Genomic DNA, 17,737 nt, shown 5'->3' on the forward strand with positions numbered 1-17,737 from the left:
GCACATGACCCAGTTTCGAAACTGACCTAGATATCATCAAGGTGAACATTCAGATCAATTTTCATGAAGATCCATTGAAAAATATGGCCTCTAGAGAGGTCAAAAGATTTTAATAATTTTAGACCTACTGACCTAGTTTTTGACCACAGTTGACTCAGTTTCAAACTTGACCTAGATATCATCAAGATGAACATTCAGACCAACTTTCATACAGATCCCATAAAAGGTATGGCCTCTAGAGATGTCACAAGGTTTTCTTTTATTTGACCTACTGACCTAGTTTTTATGGCACGTGACCCAGTTTCAAACTTGACCTAGATATCATCAAGGTGAACATTCTGACCAATTTTTATGGAGATCCATTCACAAGTATGGCCTCTAGAGAGGTCACAAGGTTTTTCTATTATTTGACCTACTGACCTAGTTTTTGATGGCACGTGACCCACTTTCGAACCTGACCTAGATATCATCAAGATGAACATTCAGATTAACTTTCATACAGATCCCATGAAAAATATGGCCTCTAGAGAGCTCACAAGGTTTTTCTATTATTTGACCTACTGACTTAGTTTTTGATGGCACGTGACCCACTTTCGAACTTGACCTAGATATCATCAAGGTGAACATTCTGACCAATTTTCATGAAAATGTCATGAAATATATGGCCTCTAGAGAGGTCACAAGGTTTTTCTATTTTTAGACCTACTGACCTAGTTTTTGATAGCAGGTAACCCAGTTTCGAACTTGACCTAGATATCATCAAGATGAACATTCAGACCAACTTTCATACAGATCCAGTGAAAAATATGGCCTTTAGAGAGGTCACAAGGTTTTTCTATTATTTGACCTATTGACCTAGTTTTTGACGGCACGTGACCGAGTTTCGAACTTGACCTAGATATCATCAAGGTGAACGTTCTGACCAATTTTCATGAAGATCTTGTGAAATATATGGCCTCTAGAGAGGGCACAAGGTTTTTCTATTTTTAGACCTACTGACCTAGTTTTTGACGGCTCGTGACCCAGTTTCGAACTTGACCTACATATAATCAAGATGAACATTCTGACCAACTTTCATAAAGTTCCCATGAAAAATGTGACCTCTAGAGTGGTCACAAGGGTTTTCTATTTTTAGACCTACTGACCTAGTTTTTGAACGCACGTGACCCAGTTTCGAACTTGACCTAGATATCATCAAGATGAACATTCTGATTAACTTTCATGAAGATCCCATGAAAAATGTGACCTCTAGAGTGGTCACAAGGTTTTTCTATTTTTAGACCTACTGACCTAGTTTTTGACTGCACGTGACCCAGTTTCGAACTTGACCTAGATATCATCAAGATGAACATTCTGACCAATTTTCATAAAGATCCCATGAAAAATGTGACCTCTAGAGTGGTCACAAGCAAAAGTTTACGGACGGACGGACGGACGGACGCACGCACGGACTGACGACGGACACCGCGCGATCACAAAAGCTCACCTTGTCACTTTGTGACAGGTGAGCTAAAAATCCAGAACACTGCACTCATTCTGATAGGGTCTCATTAACAGCTGATAATATATCAATTTTCATCCAAAATGTAATTCTGTTTAAACTTTTTATGTACTGGAAAAATAATGTTCTAGTATGAAAACCTTGTAAACATGTAAAGCAACATAATCTCCTGTAAAAATCTCTTGGAACTGTTTTTTTTTTTTTTTAAACTAAAAGAATCTGATTTCACGAAACAAAGATGTGGAAAAAAAAACAATACAAAATATCCTAAACTACATGATTAAATCTAACAGTGTATAAGAAAATCCATGACACTAAATGAAATTATGGTGTTTATTACAGTATCTGGTGTTTATTACAGTATCTGGTGGTGTTTATTACAGTATCTGGTGTTTATTACAGTATCTGGTGTTTATTTCCTGTTTATTTGCTAGATTTGCTCTTGCCTTTCTTGCTGTCTTTACTGGCTGGAGGTTCTGCAAGAAGTGGAGGCCCTACAACAAACAAAGTGTTACCTAGCAACACCTCCAACAAATCAAACTATATGTTTTCTTGGTACGAATAATTGTCATGTTTAAGAAGAAGGTTTGTCCCTTTTAGATGCATACTGCAGTGTGGGATGTACAGTTTTAGGTCACTTCACAATCTACCAGTATTCAGAAACATACCTTCCATATGTGCTTACATCTATATACCATTTCTACTTTCAAAGGTATACAGAATTATACATATGTAAGTAGAGAAAAGCAACTCAGAATCTATGACAAAATCCCTTCTAGAACACATGCAGCAATGCAAGGCTCATGCAAATGTGCACTGCCAGCCAGAGAAGCATTAATACTACGAAGCAATACATACATTATTCAAGCTATCACATTCATACCTTCATCAAAATGTTTTAGACTATATAATAAATACTTATTGCTATACAACGTGGTATCTAAATGGGCAGCTAATTGGAACCAAGATGAAGAAATAGATAGTGTTTATTTGTCCGCCACAAAAAGAAGTTCGATACAACTGAACCCTTGTATTAAATTGTCATTCACTTTAATCAGCCAGTCAGTTAACTTCCTAAGTCAACATTCATTCTGATTTAAACTTGTCTTAACAGCCACTTGCCATAAGAAGCCACTTCCTCAGCTGCCTGCTTAATACATGCTGACTAAATCCCGCATATTCTGCATTTGTGTATATATGTCAAACTTTTACATTTAAATGGCAGTACCAGATGCATACGGCAATAGTTTCTGTTTGAAACCAAACTTGATTCTTTTTAAACAGAAGCAAATATAAAAAGAACTCTTGCAAAATTCTTGCATACCAATTCTATTATCATGCTTTTCTTCAAAAACACAAAAAATTGTAACAAAAATAAATAAAAGGGAAAAAATATCACATTAATTTTGGTGAGGCCAGGGACACTAGCTAGTATTATTGCAGCCTTATAAAGGTAAAACAGGGTCAAAAGCCGAAGCTTTTTTCTTTGCAGGACTGCTAACTTTGTAGAAATTCTTGAAGTCCGAGCCTAGGTTGTCGGGTGATACGCAAGCTGTGACATCTACAAATCAAAAGGTGATATCAAATAAAATTATCAACAACACAAAGAAAACTGGAATGTTGGAGTAAAAGAAATACTGATGTTTTCTCCATTCAACCATGTGATTTAACAGGTGACTTGGGAATGAAATGGAAGGTGCAATGGGCTGCATTCATATGTTGTGTCTAATCTAAACAATGCTGAAGGACTTGGCAATAAGATATGTACATCTGTGGGTTGAAGACATAATTTTATACAGTCCTTACATATTTTTCACTTCAGTTCAAAATATGGAATAAACAGACAACTCTTGTGTATTTCACAGAACTATTTTCAAAACCTTTATGACAATTTCCTATTCCAAGCAGATTTGTACCCACGACTTTTCAGTTAAAGGTCCTGCTCACTGTAAATAATGAGTAAGAAAAAAACCCAGTTTATGAAGATGTGAAGTGACGGTATTTGGTTTAGCGAAATTGTTAAATTTTCCATACAAAGTTTCATTCAAAACTTGACGTAAAATTTTATCAAATGCAAAGGACTCAAAAAAACATTTCCATGCCTTCATCATCAGGACTGTACATAACAAATAAGAAACTTTTATGTTATATAAGTTTAGAGAGACGCAACATATTAGTTAATCAATCAAACTAGAAACTTCGGTTATTTTGAACTCATAAAGAACAAGAATCCAATATTCCTGAAGCTCAAAAACTCTTTAGTGACGATGTACGTTCTATGAAAAAAAGATGAGTACTGAATGATCTTAAACCTAGCTAAAGTGTCCAAAAATGAAAGAAATGTGCAAAGATTGCAACTATAACAGCACAGTGTGACTGAAGCAATTAAAGCTATAAAACACATTGGTTAACAGAATGAAACGTGGTGGTGAACTCACAAAAAACCTCAGTAAATCATTTTCTAACTCTTAAAACTGTGAAGAACAGCACAAAGTCACTATAGCTTGACTTCAGCTATCAATAACTTCACTTCTTTCAAAAACTTAACAGCACAAAGTTACCGTATCTTAACTTCATCCAACAGTACCTTCACTTCGTATATACCCAGTAAAACAGGGGACCGACTCATTTTCCGGTATACTGGGACTATTCATTGGAGACACTTTGTGCTGTATTTTACTGTACACTTTATTAATATCAACTTTTTCTACTAGGGAGTGATTACAAGTTTTTGCAGCATGGCAACATGCTCTTGCTGCAATCTGATTGGTCGATGGGGTGTGCTCATCAGGCAAGGAGGTGTGGTCTAAATGCAAGTAGGCAGGACTAGAGCTGTGATGCACATTATCATTGGTAGATCCACTTAAATAACTGCAGTTAACAGCTGAAAAATGAAATTCTTTATTCTCTTTACTATTTCTTTGCAAAATGGCAAACATAAACACAATTACTGTTGATATTCATTCATAAGTCAGTTCACCCCATAAGTCAAGAATCTGTAATTTATTCAATTTACATTAATTAAGCTTATTTTTAGTGATTCCTTACATCATTTGCATATCTTTAAGTGTTTCCTTACATCATTTGCATATCTTTAGAATTCCTAATAGCTTAACTGTTTATGGGATAAAACTAACTTATGAATGGCTACCTAAAACAAATGAAGGTAAAACTAAACATTTTCTACCTAAAAATGAAAAACTACTAAATTATTCTGAAATTATTAAATCTGAAAAAGACTAGCTTTCAAACCTACAAATAATTATGGAATGGTATTTATTTCTTTCATCATTGATATACATTATTAAGTAGTAATGTACACAGTACATTTTGCACAATAAAATACCTCATTTAGTATTGTATACAGTACTTTAATTCTCCATAAGATATGTCATTTAGTAATGTATACAGTACTTTATTCCTCAATAATCACCTTCTTCAAGAAATTGCTGAGATGAGTGCAATTTTTACTAAAATGGACTTTCAGGAAAATTTAAGTCAGAAAATGCATGTTAAACAAAGGTTTGTACTCAACTAAAACAATAATGGTACACATATAAGGTATTCGTTACACTACTAACTACTTGGAACCAGCCTTTTATCATTCCTATCTTTCACTTCCTTCATACAGAACAAACTAGGGAACCAGCAGGCCTGAAGTGATTCCCATATTACAGTTCCTCCTCATAGAGTAAAAGCTTGGAACCAGCTGACCTCAGGACTGGTTCCTATGTAGCAAATCTGGGAACCAGTAAGTTATCAAAAACAAGGAAAGGACAATACCAATATATGTAAACAACAAGGACATTATATTCAAACTATGTGATGTAATGGTTTTACAAGAAATTCAATGCCTGAATGGAAAACAGCTGTAATACTTTGGAATTTTACAACCAAATTTTCTGTGTTGAATAATCAGAACAAATAAATCTAAACATATTAAAACAAACTTTCTGGAAATTGGAAGATACTAACTGATGAATTTTTCACAAGTATAATTATGTTTAATTTCATTTGACAAAAGAAAATGGCAATACAGTCAACAGAATAAACAAATAAACATTAGAAGTACTTTCTTTTCTACAACTGTTACGATGCTGGAATAAGTTGACAACGTTTTTGTCAACAAGTTATTGATACCATTCCTACTTGCAGCCGTTTTCAGTCAAGCACTTGAATTATGTCAAATATACATGTAAATCATGAGGAATCACTTACCAGACGAGGAGGGACTTGATGTTTTGGATGTATTTCCGCTACTATCGCCACCACTTGGATAGCGTACATACGCTGGTGTGTGTTGCCCGCTACAATGTTGATGTATGAGACAGGGAGATTTGCCCCCTGATCGCGGAAGATCGGCAGCACATTTCAGGAGACTGTATACTGGATCAACTGGACCTGCTGAAATATGTAGCAAAATGTCAGCAAATTTCTACAAAAAATTGTCTTAAACTAGAGCTGCTTTTGAGAAAAGTGCATGTCTTCCACATTTGCCTTATTAGACTTTCAGTGCTTTGATTATCAAAAACAAGTTTCAAGGGCCATAATTCCGAAGGCCGATTTGGCTAGTTATCAATCTTGGCTGAGGACTTATTGGCAAACACATTTTGTTCATTGACAAGTTTTGTGAAGATGGGATGAAAAATGGTCGACTTAGAGTGCGGACAAGATTTGTGACAGACAAGAGTAAATCAATATGTCTCCCACACCACTGTGAGGTCGGAGACGTCATAACTAAAGTGAAACATATTTTTAGAGATGTTTGAATTAACAACAGTTTCGACCCACAGGACATTTACCTTAAGTTAAAGTTATATTTTTACCTAAATTTACAATCTCATCTTGTCTATTTCAGGATCTGTAATAGTGCAATAAAAAATCAACCAGACAAAAATTAGCACTATCAAGATTCAAATATGTTCAAATTACAGGCTGGGAATGGTAATTTCAGAATTTCCTGACAGCAGCCTGAAAATTAAGAGTAATTTGAAGATGGGAAGATATTCGTGCATTGTCATGCTTCAGGTAGTTAATGACCCTCCTGTAAATTGTTTACTTCCATTCTTGTAATAAACAAGTGAATGAAGTATTGCCATGCAATACAAAGTCCCCTACTGGAAGGCACCTAATTTTTTCTACTGCAGTATAACATAATGAACTGATATCTGTCAATGATGTATAAACAATATTGTACTACATATACAATATGTTATAACATTATAACAACACACTTGGATTAAAATGTGCATATATAAAAACCCACAGTTGTTTTCATATTGAATTTTTTTGGCTGATTATAAAAATGTTATCATGTAAGTTATTTATAGTAACAACAAAGGGAAATTAATCTTTCAAAAAAAAAAAAAAAAAAAAAAAAAAAAAAAAAAAAAAAAAAAAAAAATTATATAAGTCCACAAGAAACTCTTTACCAGGTAGAGATAGGTCAAAATACACCTAAAAATTGGATGTAACATGCATGCTGTACCACAGAAAAGTGGTCTCGATTTTTCTCTACCGCGAGTAATAAAAAAGTTACAATAAAATCTATTTATAGTAACAACAAAGGGACGTAATTCTAAAAACAAGGGTGCCTCATGGTGGTGAACATTTGGTCCAAGTTACATCAAAATCCCTCCATGCATGAAGAAGAAATGTTCCGTACAAAGTCATTCTTGAATTTGACCTTTGACCTCTAAATATGACCTTGACCTTAGACCTAGGGACCTGGTTCTTGCGCATGACATGTTGTCTCATCCAGGGGAATATTTGTGCCAACTGATATCTAAATCCTGCTTTGCATGACAAAGTTATAGACCGGACAGGAAAAAAATCCTCTTGACCTTTGATCTCAAAGTGTGACCTTGACCTTTAAGCTAGGGTACTGGGTGTTGCGCATGACACGTCGTCTCATCATGGGAAACATTTGTGCCAAGTAATAATAAAATCCCTTCATGGATGGCAGAGTTATGGATGGGACAGGAAAAAAACTCTGTTGACCTTTGACCCCCAATTGTGACCTTGACCTTTGAGCTAGGGTCCGGGATTTGCGCATGACACGTCGTCTCATCATGGGGAACACTTGTGCTAAGTGATATTAAAATCCCTTAATGAATGTCAGAGTTATGGACCGGACACGAAACAGACCCTGTTCATGCTATGTTAACATTTGACTGCTAAGTGTGACCTTGACCTTTGAGCTAGGGGTCTGAAAGTTGTGCATGACACATCGTCTTATTATGAGGTACATTTGTGCCAAGTAATATTAAAATCCCTTCATAGATGGGAGAGTTATGGACCGGACAGGAAAAAGCCTTGTTGACCTTTGACCTCCAATTGTGACCTTGACCTTTAAGCTAGGGGTCCAGGTTTTGCGCATGACACGTCGTCTCCTCATGGGGAACATTTGTGCCAAGTAATATTAAAATCTCTTCATGGATGGGAGAGTTATGGACCGGACAGGAAAAAAGCCCTGTTGACCTTTGACCTCCAATTGTGACCTTGACCTTTGAGCTAGGGGTCCGGGATTTGCGCATGACACATCATCTCATCATGGGGAACATTTGTGCCAAGTAATACTAAAATCCCTTCAAGGATGGGAGAGTTGTGGACCGGACAGGAAAAAAGCCCTGTTGACCTTTGACCTCCTATTGTGACCTTGACCTTTGAGCTAGGGGTCCGGGTTTTGCGCATGACACGTCGTCTCATCATGGGGAACATTTGTGCCAAGTAATATTAAAATCCTTTCATGGATGACAGAGTTATGGACCGGACACGAAATTGCGGACGGACGGAATGACGGAATGACAGAATGACGGAATGACGGAATGACGGAAAGACGGAATGACGGAATGACGGAAAAGAGCATTCCTATAGTCCCCAAAACTGGTTTTCAACCAGTAGGGGACTAATAAGCCTTAGGTTATCTTTGAAAACATTTTAAGGAATCTGTAAGAATCAAGCTTTAGAACAAGAGTCCCAAATGGGCCCAAAGACCTTGCTTCTGAGCAACTTTGGTGAACATGCATTCAGCAGTTCATTTAAAGTTATTTGAAAGTATTTCTGTTTTTGTTATGGCAGCCCTTAAAACTGAACAAGTAAGCAGAACCATTTCAAAAAACAAGAGGACCATGATGGTCCTGAATCGCTCACCTCTTCCCACATGACCCAGTTTTGAGTATGACGTCGTTTTTTCTATTATTTGACATAGTGACCTAGTTTTTGAGCTCATGTGACCCTGTTTTGAACTTGACCTAGATATTATCAAGATAAAAATTCTGACCAATTTTCATGAAGATCCATTGAAAAATATGGTCTCTAGAGAGGTCGTAAGGTTTTTCTATTATTTGACCTACTGACCTGTTTTCGAAGGTACGTGACCCTGTTTTGAACTTTACCTAGATATCATCAAGGTGAACATTCTCACTAATTTTCATGAAAATCTCATGAAAAAAATGGCCTCTAGAGAGGTCACAAGGTTTTTCTATTTTTATACCTACTGGCCTAGTTTTTGACCGCATGTGACCCAGTTTCGAACTTGACCTAGATATCATCAAGGTGAACATTCAGATCAATTTTCATGAAGATCCATTGAAAAATATGGCCTCTAGAGAGGTCAAAAGATTTTAATAATTTTAGACCTACTGACCTAGTTTCTGAACGCAGTTGACCCAGTTTCAAACTTGACCTAGATATCTTCAAGATGAACATTCAGACCAACTTTCATACAGATCCCATGAAAAGTATGGCCTCTAGAGAGGTCACAAGGTTTTTTTATTATTTGACCTACTGACCTAGCTTTTGAAGGCATGTGACCCAGTTTCAAATTTGGCCTAGATATCATCAAGGTGAACATTCTGACCAATTTTTATGGAGATCCATTCACAAGTATGGCCTCTAGAGAGGTCACAAGGTTTTTCTATTTTAAGACCTACTGACCTAGTTTTTGACCGCACGTCACCCTGTTTCGAACTTGACCTAGATATCATCAAGATGAACATTCAGACCAATTTTCATACAGATCCCATGAAAAATATGGCCTTTAGAGAGGTCACAAGGTTTTTCTATTATTTGACCTACTGACCTAGTTTTAAATGGCACGTGACCCAGTTTCTAACTTGACCTAGATATCATCAAGGTGAACGTTCTAAACAATTTTCATGAAGATCTTGTGAAATATATGGCCTCTAGAGAGGTCACAAGGTTTTTCTATTTTTAGACCTACTGACCTAGTTTTTGACGGCACGTGACCCAGTTTCGAAGTTGACCTAGATATCATCAAGGTGAACTTTCTGACCAATTTTCATGAAGATCTTATATAATATATGGCCTCAAGAGAGGTCACAAGGTTTTTCTATTTTTAGACCTACTGACCTAGTTTTTGATGGCACGTAACCCAGTTTCAAACTTGACCTAGATATCATCAAGGTGAACACTCTGACCAATTTTCATGAAAATCTTGTGAAATATATGGCCTCTAGAGAGGTCACAAGGTTTTTCTATTTTTAGACCTACTGACCTAGTTTTTGATGGCACGTGACCCAGTTTCAAATCTGACCTAGATATTATCAAGGTAAACATTCTGACCAATTTTCATGAAGATCTTGTGAAATATATGGCCTCTAGAGAGGTCACAAGGTTTTTCTATTTTTAGACCTACTGACCTAGTTTTTGATGGCACATGACCCAGTTTCGAACTTGGCCTAGATATCATCAAGATGAACATTCTGACCAACTTTCATAAAGATCCCATGAAAAATGTGACCTCTAGAGTGGTCACAAGCAAAAGTTTACGGACGGACGGACGACGGACACCGCGCGATCACAAAAGCTCACCTTGTCACTTTGTGACAGGTGAGCTAAAAACTAGAGATGCTTTTGAGAAAAGCACATGTCTCCCACAACTGCCCCTATGAAAAAAATCTAGTTTCTCTAGATGGTTTAGACGAGTGGATCCAATTAGATGGTCTGGAGGAGTGGATCCAATCAGTAATAAAGGGCCATAATTCAAAAGTGCCTGGGCGGATTTTGCTAGTTATCGAACTTGGCTGAGGTCTTATGGTCAAACACATTTTGGTCAAGATTGGTGAAGATTGGATGACAAATGTTCGACTTAGAGTACGGACAAAAGTAAAAAGGCCGATTTTTGGGTAATTCAAGGGTCATAACTCCAAAATGCCTGGACTGATTTAGCTAGTTGTCGAACTTAGCCGAGGTCTCATGGTCAAACTCATTTTGTTCAAGTTTGGTGAAGATCGGATGAGAAATAATCGACTTAGAGTGTGGACAAGAGTAAAAAGGCCGATTTTTGGGTAATTCAAGGGCCATAACTCCAAAATTCGATTTGGCTAGTTATGGAATTTAGCTGAGGTGACATGGTCAAACACATTTTGTTCAAGATTGGTGAAGATCAGATGAAAAATGTTTAAGAGTGGAGGCTCAAACTCACCACCACTGTTTTTATAGTCAGACAGTGTTTACATTGCACTAGCTTTGAATCAAGAAACAAATTCCAAGGTTACAAAGCTGATATGGAGACAAGTCTTGAAACTCCAGCATTTGATTGGCCGTCTCTAACTGACCAATGGCAATACTGCATTTTCAGACTGGTTCCCAAACTCAAGCTCTGTAACCAAAGAATGATGAAAGGGGAAAAAGAAAGAAAAATGTAAACAAACCATTCAGCTGTTCAACTTCATCATCAGCTTCTTTAGAACCTTGTTTCTTTTTACTAAAACTGCTCTTCTTTGACTGAAAGTAAGAAAACACTCCTATCAACATTAATAATAAAGAATATTCTTACAAAACATACGTTTTCATTTTATTGCTTGGATTCCATAAATATCTGATTATTAATTATCTTCCATGGACAAAGTAGTATTTTCATTTACAGAGGTGATGTTTTGTATTACATACATTTCCATCTGGCTGTTGATGTATAATAGTCAGTGACTGACAGTGTCCTGCATGTTTTTCTGTCTTCTTTAACCCTTACCCTGCTAAATTTCTACAATGAATTTGTCCATTTATCAATTTGGACAGTACCATTAACTGTTAAAAGGGGTGCGTAACCAAATTATACTGACTGAATGGTGAACAGTGTATATAAGACTGCACAGATGTGCAGGCTCATCATGATAAACACTGGTCACAAAGACAGAATTACTTGTATCCAGCATGGTAACAAAATTAAGGGTTAATATCAAGATTTGAAACTTGTCACAAATGATTAAAATCCTTACATTAGCCATTTTAAGATATTGCATTGCTCATACCATATGGTTCATTTACACAAAAACTTGAAATTGCTGCAAATTCTACTAAAACATATTTCAAAGAATAACTGAACCAGTTGCTTTAATGCCCTTAGAGAAACTAAATACAACTAGCAATGGTAATATTCTTACAGAAAATATACACCCATATGATGGCCTGTCAGAGGCAACTACATAATGGGATTCTTTAACCTTACATCAAATGAACTCAAAATGTCCTTATAAACTATAAATTACATTGCTGGTGGCGAGTTATTCTGCCATGCCACCAGTGCAGACCAGTTTAGCCTGCACATCCATGCCTGGTCTGCTCTGTTCACTATTCAGTCAGTAAATTTTCAGTGAACACACCTTTGAATAATAAATGGTATTACCCAAATGGAACGATGGACCAGTTCATTTTAGAAATTTAGCAGGGTAATGGTAAGGGTTAATGATTGAAGTTTTCTTTTATTTCCTTACTGAAACTTACTGAGTGAAATTAATGTATTTTATATCCTTCCAGAAACTATATATACAAGTGAAATTATGATATGGTATGTCTTTACAAGAACTATATGTATACATTTGAAACTTGGGTATATAGTGTCATGTGAACCAGTGTTTGCATTTCCATTACCACCAATACAAAGTGCACAAGTACTATTTATGTATTACACAAAGTCATATACATCTATATATCATATACAGATTTAGATCACCATTTTCCTGGTTGCCGTAACAACATGAAATATTCTACGCCATAGTTGCTTTGCATCTCTCATCGGTTTATCATAGTCATCTATAGCTATTTTCACTGATGGATGGAAATGCACTCTCATTTTCAGTTCTTTGCTATTTCGTTTGCCCCGCTTTAATCAAAGCAAATAAAAAAGGAAGTCCATTATTTTATTAATGGTATGAGCAAGCAAATAAGGTGAAGGTAAGTTTAAACTTCCTAATAATTTAAACAAACCTGAAAAATCTCTTAAGGAGGTAGGTTACCTTGTTACAAGGGTAAATTCAGATTGGTTGAACCGCAGCATTCTTTTGTATTTCGTGTAATATGAAGTTTTTACTGCTACCAGTGTTCATTCCAGGCCGCGCCATGGGGCCATAGGCGCGTATTTTACTGTATTGGCGCATAAAAGTTTGCCCTATAGCGCCCGTCGGGCGCACACTTTTTCAGAAAACAGTCCGTTTACAATGAGCCGACTTCCAGAAGTTGTGAATCGAATACGACTCTTCCGATGACGTAACGCGCATTTTCATTGGTCGATGTTAAAATAGTAGCCAGTCTCCGGTCGCCTAACAACATACAGCTTTCAATGTTGCTATGCAATGGCGGACAAAAAAAAACAGTCGCGATTCGGAGAAAAAAGAAATCCAATTTTACGTTTTTCTCTAACCGTTAAAAAAAAGCAGACGATGGAGAACAAATTTCCAAAGAAAGATGACATGTTCGAGACCGCTAGACCACTCAATAGCCTAACCGCTTAGCCAAAATCAGGCGACAAACATTAATTCCGTAGTAAATCCGCATTCATTGGCTGTCGGACTTTCCGTGGTTAGTTTCGGTAACGGTCAAAATATTATGACTTGTTTCGTTTTTGTGTGTTGAGCGACCTGTGAAGTGTCCACTTTTTCTTTGTAATTATGTTTTACGAACCGCGAAAAATACCTTGAATCCCATGTAAGAAAAGTGTTAAAAATACAGCCTTTCCTTTCATGTAAATCAGTTTTTCTTTCATGGCCCATATTTTTTTCAAATGTCCCCAATTTTTTGCCAATCATGGGGCCCTTTGACCCCACTTAAAAGAATCCTGGAATGAACACTGGCTACAATCTCAATTTTGTTTGTCTCTGTCCCTTCAAGTTCAATTTTTGTCCAAGTTTGAAGAACATGACCCTCCGAAGGTATTTCATATTGAAAGAAGAAGGAAAATACGGATATTTAACACTTTTCAGTGTATTTTAGTTTCATTGATATCCGATAGAATCTGCATAATTGATAATTTTACTATATGCAGTTAGCTTTCTAATCAAAGCTTATAAATGTATATGTCGCGGGGGCTCGTGTTTCATGGTGACGCATTTTCTCTCATTTTTAAACAAACTATGTATAAAAATAGGGGTTTTCGACGGCTTCAGTGCATTCTGTTAATGACCAAAATGGACTATTTGGTAATATTATTAGCTAAAATACCAAGCACCATTTACATGGTCCCTATTTTTCTTAAAGTTTAAAGTAACCATGGCAACAGAGATTGTTTAAAATAGCTTATATCTTGCTTTTTGTCGTAATTTCTTATAAAAAAGTATTGAATAAGATATCTTTCTAGTTGATGTAGCTTTTAAAACATATTATTTCTAACGTGAGTTATATTTTCGTGTTATTTGCATTTATTCAACCAAATTTCACAGCTTAGAATACTTGTAGCAATACTCCTTGTCTGGATTTGTCATGGAAAAATGGTCAGATGCTGCATTATTTTCATAGATATTGTTGAAATGAAATAAAAAGCGAAGCTGTGTTTTTTAAAGCCAGTGTCATCGCTTTTAAATTTTACATTTAGATACATAGGTCGGGCTTCATTCATGGTAACATCAATTCAATTCAAGAAACCACAATTTCTACTGAAATTTGAACAATTTTAGATCTTAGTTTTAGTACATAAGTAACAAATTATCAACGGAACCTGAAGAATAGGTATTACAAATCAAACTGCTAGATTTTTATTTGAAAATGGCCGTAACAAGTAACCTTTCACCCAACTATATTCCAAATAACATTGCTTATCATCATCCATTTTCTTACATTCCACATAACATTTCAATATAACTGCATAAAAGAAGCAAAATATTGATTATTATTCAGAGCAAAAGACTCATAATAGATATTTCAGCAAGTAATGGTTATTTGAAAATAGTTTGAATAAAGAAAATGCACAGAATTACCTTCTTTCAAGATAAAAGCTATTAATTTTGCGCGGTAACTGACACGTAACGTCATGACGTTAATGACGTCATTTTAAGGCAACATTGTTTTGAAGCGTTTCTGCGGCAATTTATTCCTTATTTCTGCATTATTAAACCATAAAGCGTCAGATCGAAGACAGGTCTATGATTTGTTTTCAGAAGAATGAATATACAAACACATTTAGTTTGTCGTAAACGTCGTCGTAAATCGTCACGTTAGCTTCCGGTTGGACATGCGCACATACAAATATAAAGGTAACCTACCTCCTTAAATATAGCAAGCAGGCTATGATGGCTCAGACAGGTATATAGGAATTATATAGGAACAGTTCTGCAAAATAACACCAAATGATCTGCCCCAAGTAACAAAGTGTTTTATTTTGACAAATCATGATGGCTATAAACCAATTTTCTGTGAAAATCATTTCTTAATGAATAAATCATATATTTAGATGGTGTTGGGATGCTTTTCTAGCTTTCAGCTCTGACAGCCATACTTTTTTTGGCAAACCAGAATATTTTATATAAACTTTCTCAAGAAACATTTGCTCAAGATCGTTTAAATTCAGGTAGGCAGAAAAAAATGACACCCTCTGGTGACCATGTTTTTAACAAATCTTATCAAGCTGAGCAATCTTAGTGGGGGGTCTCTCAATGAATTTAGTGTGAAAATAGCAAACAGTTCTGACAAGATGACTTTCTGAAGTAAATCAGAATTATCTCAACAGTGTTGCTAGATTGTCATCAGAAACACATTCCTGTGAAATTATTACAGAATTGAGCCAGCAGTTTCAGACCAAAAGTTTTTTAAATTTTCCTTTATATACAAAGTGAAAAGTGAAAAAATTTATCACTGAACCTAGCAGCCATGAATCAGACCCAACTTTAATCACCCTGGAAGAGGGTCACCAAAGGAGCACTCCTGTGAAAATATTTAAAACTGAGCCAACAGTTTAACAGTAGAGGTGTTCTGAAGATTTTTTTTTTTATTTTCAGCTGTGGCAGTCATTTTTTGATAATTCTTAATTTGAACAATCTTAATAAAGGATCACCTAAAGATCAATTTTATGATTTTTTTTTTAAAAATAAGCCAGCTGTTTCTGACAAGAACACACTATATACATATTGAGGGGAGTGAAACAGACACTCTGGCAGCTCTCCTTTTTGATAAGTCTGATGACACTGTTTACAATATGGTTCAGTCATGGTATGGCAACATTTCAGATTCCCGCAGGGTAATGCTACAGACTAAATCCAAACATTTCTCTATTTCAAGTTGTAACAAGGCAGTCTGAAAGACAGCTAAATCCCCTGTCACTGTTATGGATAGTGAAAGGGTAAACCTTTGAACTTGAGCTGTGGCTGTTTGACCTTGAAGTGACATGGCTGACTCATGAATTCTGCATATCATCTTGATGAGTTGATCATTTGACCCAAGTTTTATGAAAATCCTTCAAGGGGTTTAGGAGATACAGAGCTCAAACCTTTGACCTTGAGTTGTGACCATGACCTTGAGTTGACACGGCTGACTCATGAGTTCTTGATGAGGTGATCATTTGACTCAAGTTTCATGAAATCATTCAAAGGGTTTAGGAGATATAGAGCGGAAACGAAATGGAAGCCTAAAACCTTTGACCTTGACGGGGATTAACAATAACAAGAGGGTCAAGATGACCCTGGATCGCTCACCAGAGTAATATGAGCTACATGTTTCAAATGTCAAACTGATGATTTTAAGAAATTTTTTGGAAGATTTTCCGATGTACAATCAAGTTACCCCTGGGGCGGGGCAAATTTTACCCTGGGGGTCATGATTTGAACAAATTTTGTAGAGGTCTACTAGGCAATGTTACATATCAAATATCTAAGATCTAGGCCTTCTGGTTTATTTTTAGCAAATTTATGAAGATTTCCCTATGTACAATCAAGTGACCCCTGGGGCTGGGTCAATTTGACCCTGGGGGTCAAGATCTGAACATATTTTCTAGAGGTCCACTACGCAATGCTACATGTCAAATATCTAAGATCTAGGCCTTCTGGTTTATTTTTAGAAATTTTTTGAAGATTTTCCTATGTAAAATCAAGTGACCCCTGGGGCGGGGTCAATTTTGACCCTGGGGGTCAGGATTTGAACAAATTTTGTAGAGATTCACTAGGCAATGCTTCATGTCAAATATCTAAGTTCTAGGCCTTCTGGTTTATTTTTAGAAATTTTTTGAAGATTTTCCTATGTAAAATCAAGTGACCCCTGGGGCAGGGTCAATTTTGACCCCGGGGGTCATGATTTGAACAAATTTTGTAGAGGTCCATTAGGCAATGCTACATGTCAAATATCTAAGCTCTAGGGCTTCTGGTTCATTTTTGAAAAAATTTTGAAGATTTTCCTATCTTAAAACAAGTGACCCCTGGGGCGGGGTCAATTTTGACCCCGGGGTCATGATTTGAACAACTTTAGTAGAGGTCCACTAGGCAATGCTACATGTCAAATATCTAAGCTCTAATGGGCTTCTGGTTTTTGAGAAGAAGATTTTTTAAGATTTTCCTATGTAAAATCAAGTGACCCCTGGGGCGGGGTCAATTTTGACCCTAGGGGTCATGATTTGAATAAATTTTGTAGAGGTCCACTAGGCAATGCTACATGTCAAATATCTAAGCTCTTGGCCTTCTGGTTTATTTTTAGAAATTTTTTGAAGATTTTCCTATGTAAAATCAAGTGACCCCTGGGGTGGGGTCAATTTTGACCCTGGGGGTCCAGATTTAAAAAAAATTTGTAAAGGTCCACTAAGCAATGCTACATGTCAAATATCTAAGCTCTAGGCCTTCTGGTTTATTTTTAGTAAATTTTTGAAGATTTGTAAAATCAAGTGACTCCTGGGGCAGGGTCAATTTTGACCCCAGGGGTCATGATTTGAACAAATTTTGTAGAGGTGCACTAGGCAATGCTACATGTCAAATATCTAAGCTCCAGGCCTTCTGGTTTATTTTTGAAATTTTTTTGAAGATT

The 17,737-nt window shown here is 36.2% G+C and overlaps 1 protein-coding gene across 1 annotated transcript in view; it reads right to left on the reverse strand.

The window, feature by feature from the left end:
* The window catches only part of LOC123535752 (uncharacterized), a 394,656-nt gene that overhangs the window by 65,973 nt on the left and 310,946 nt on the right, over nucleotides 1-17,737 (reverse strand). The window contains exons 12-13 of the mRNA XM_053528064.1: nucleotides 11,179-11,251; nucleotides 5,720-5,905 (exon numbers count right to left, since the gene is read on the reverse strand). Coding sequence (XP_053384039.1) covers nucleotides 5,720-5,905; nucleotides 11,179-11,251 — 259 coding nt within the window. The remainder of the gene's footprint in view (nucleotides 1-5,719; nucleotides 5,906-11,178; nucleotides 11,252-17,737) is intronic.

Source organism: Mercenaria mercenaria, chromosome 17 (genome assembly GCF_021730395.1).
Source record: "Mercenaria mercenaria strain notata chromosome 17, MADL_Memer_1, whole genome shotgun sequence".
Taxonomy (NCBI): Eukaryota; Metazoa; Mollusca; class Bivalvia; order Venerida; family Veneridae; genus Mercenaria; species Mercenaria mercenaria.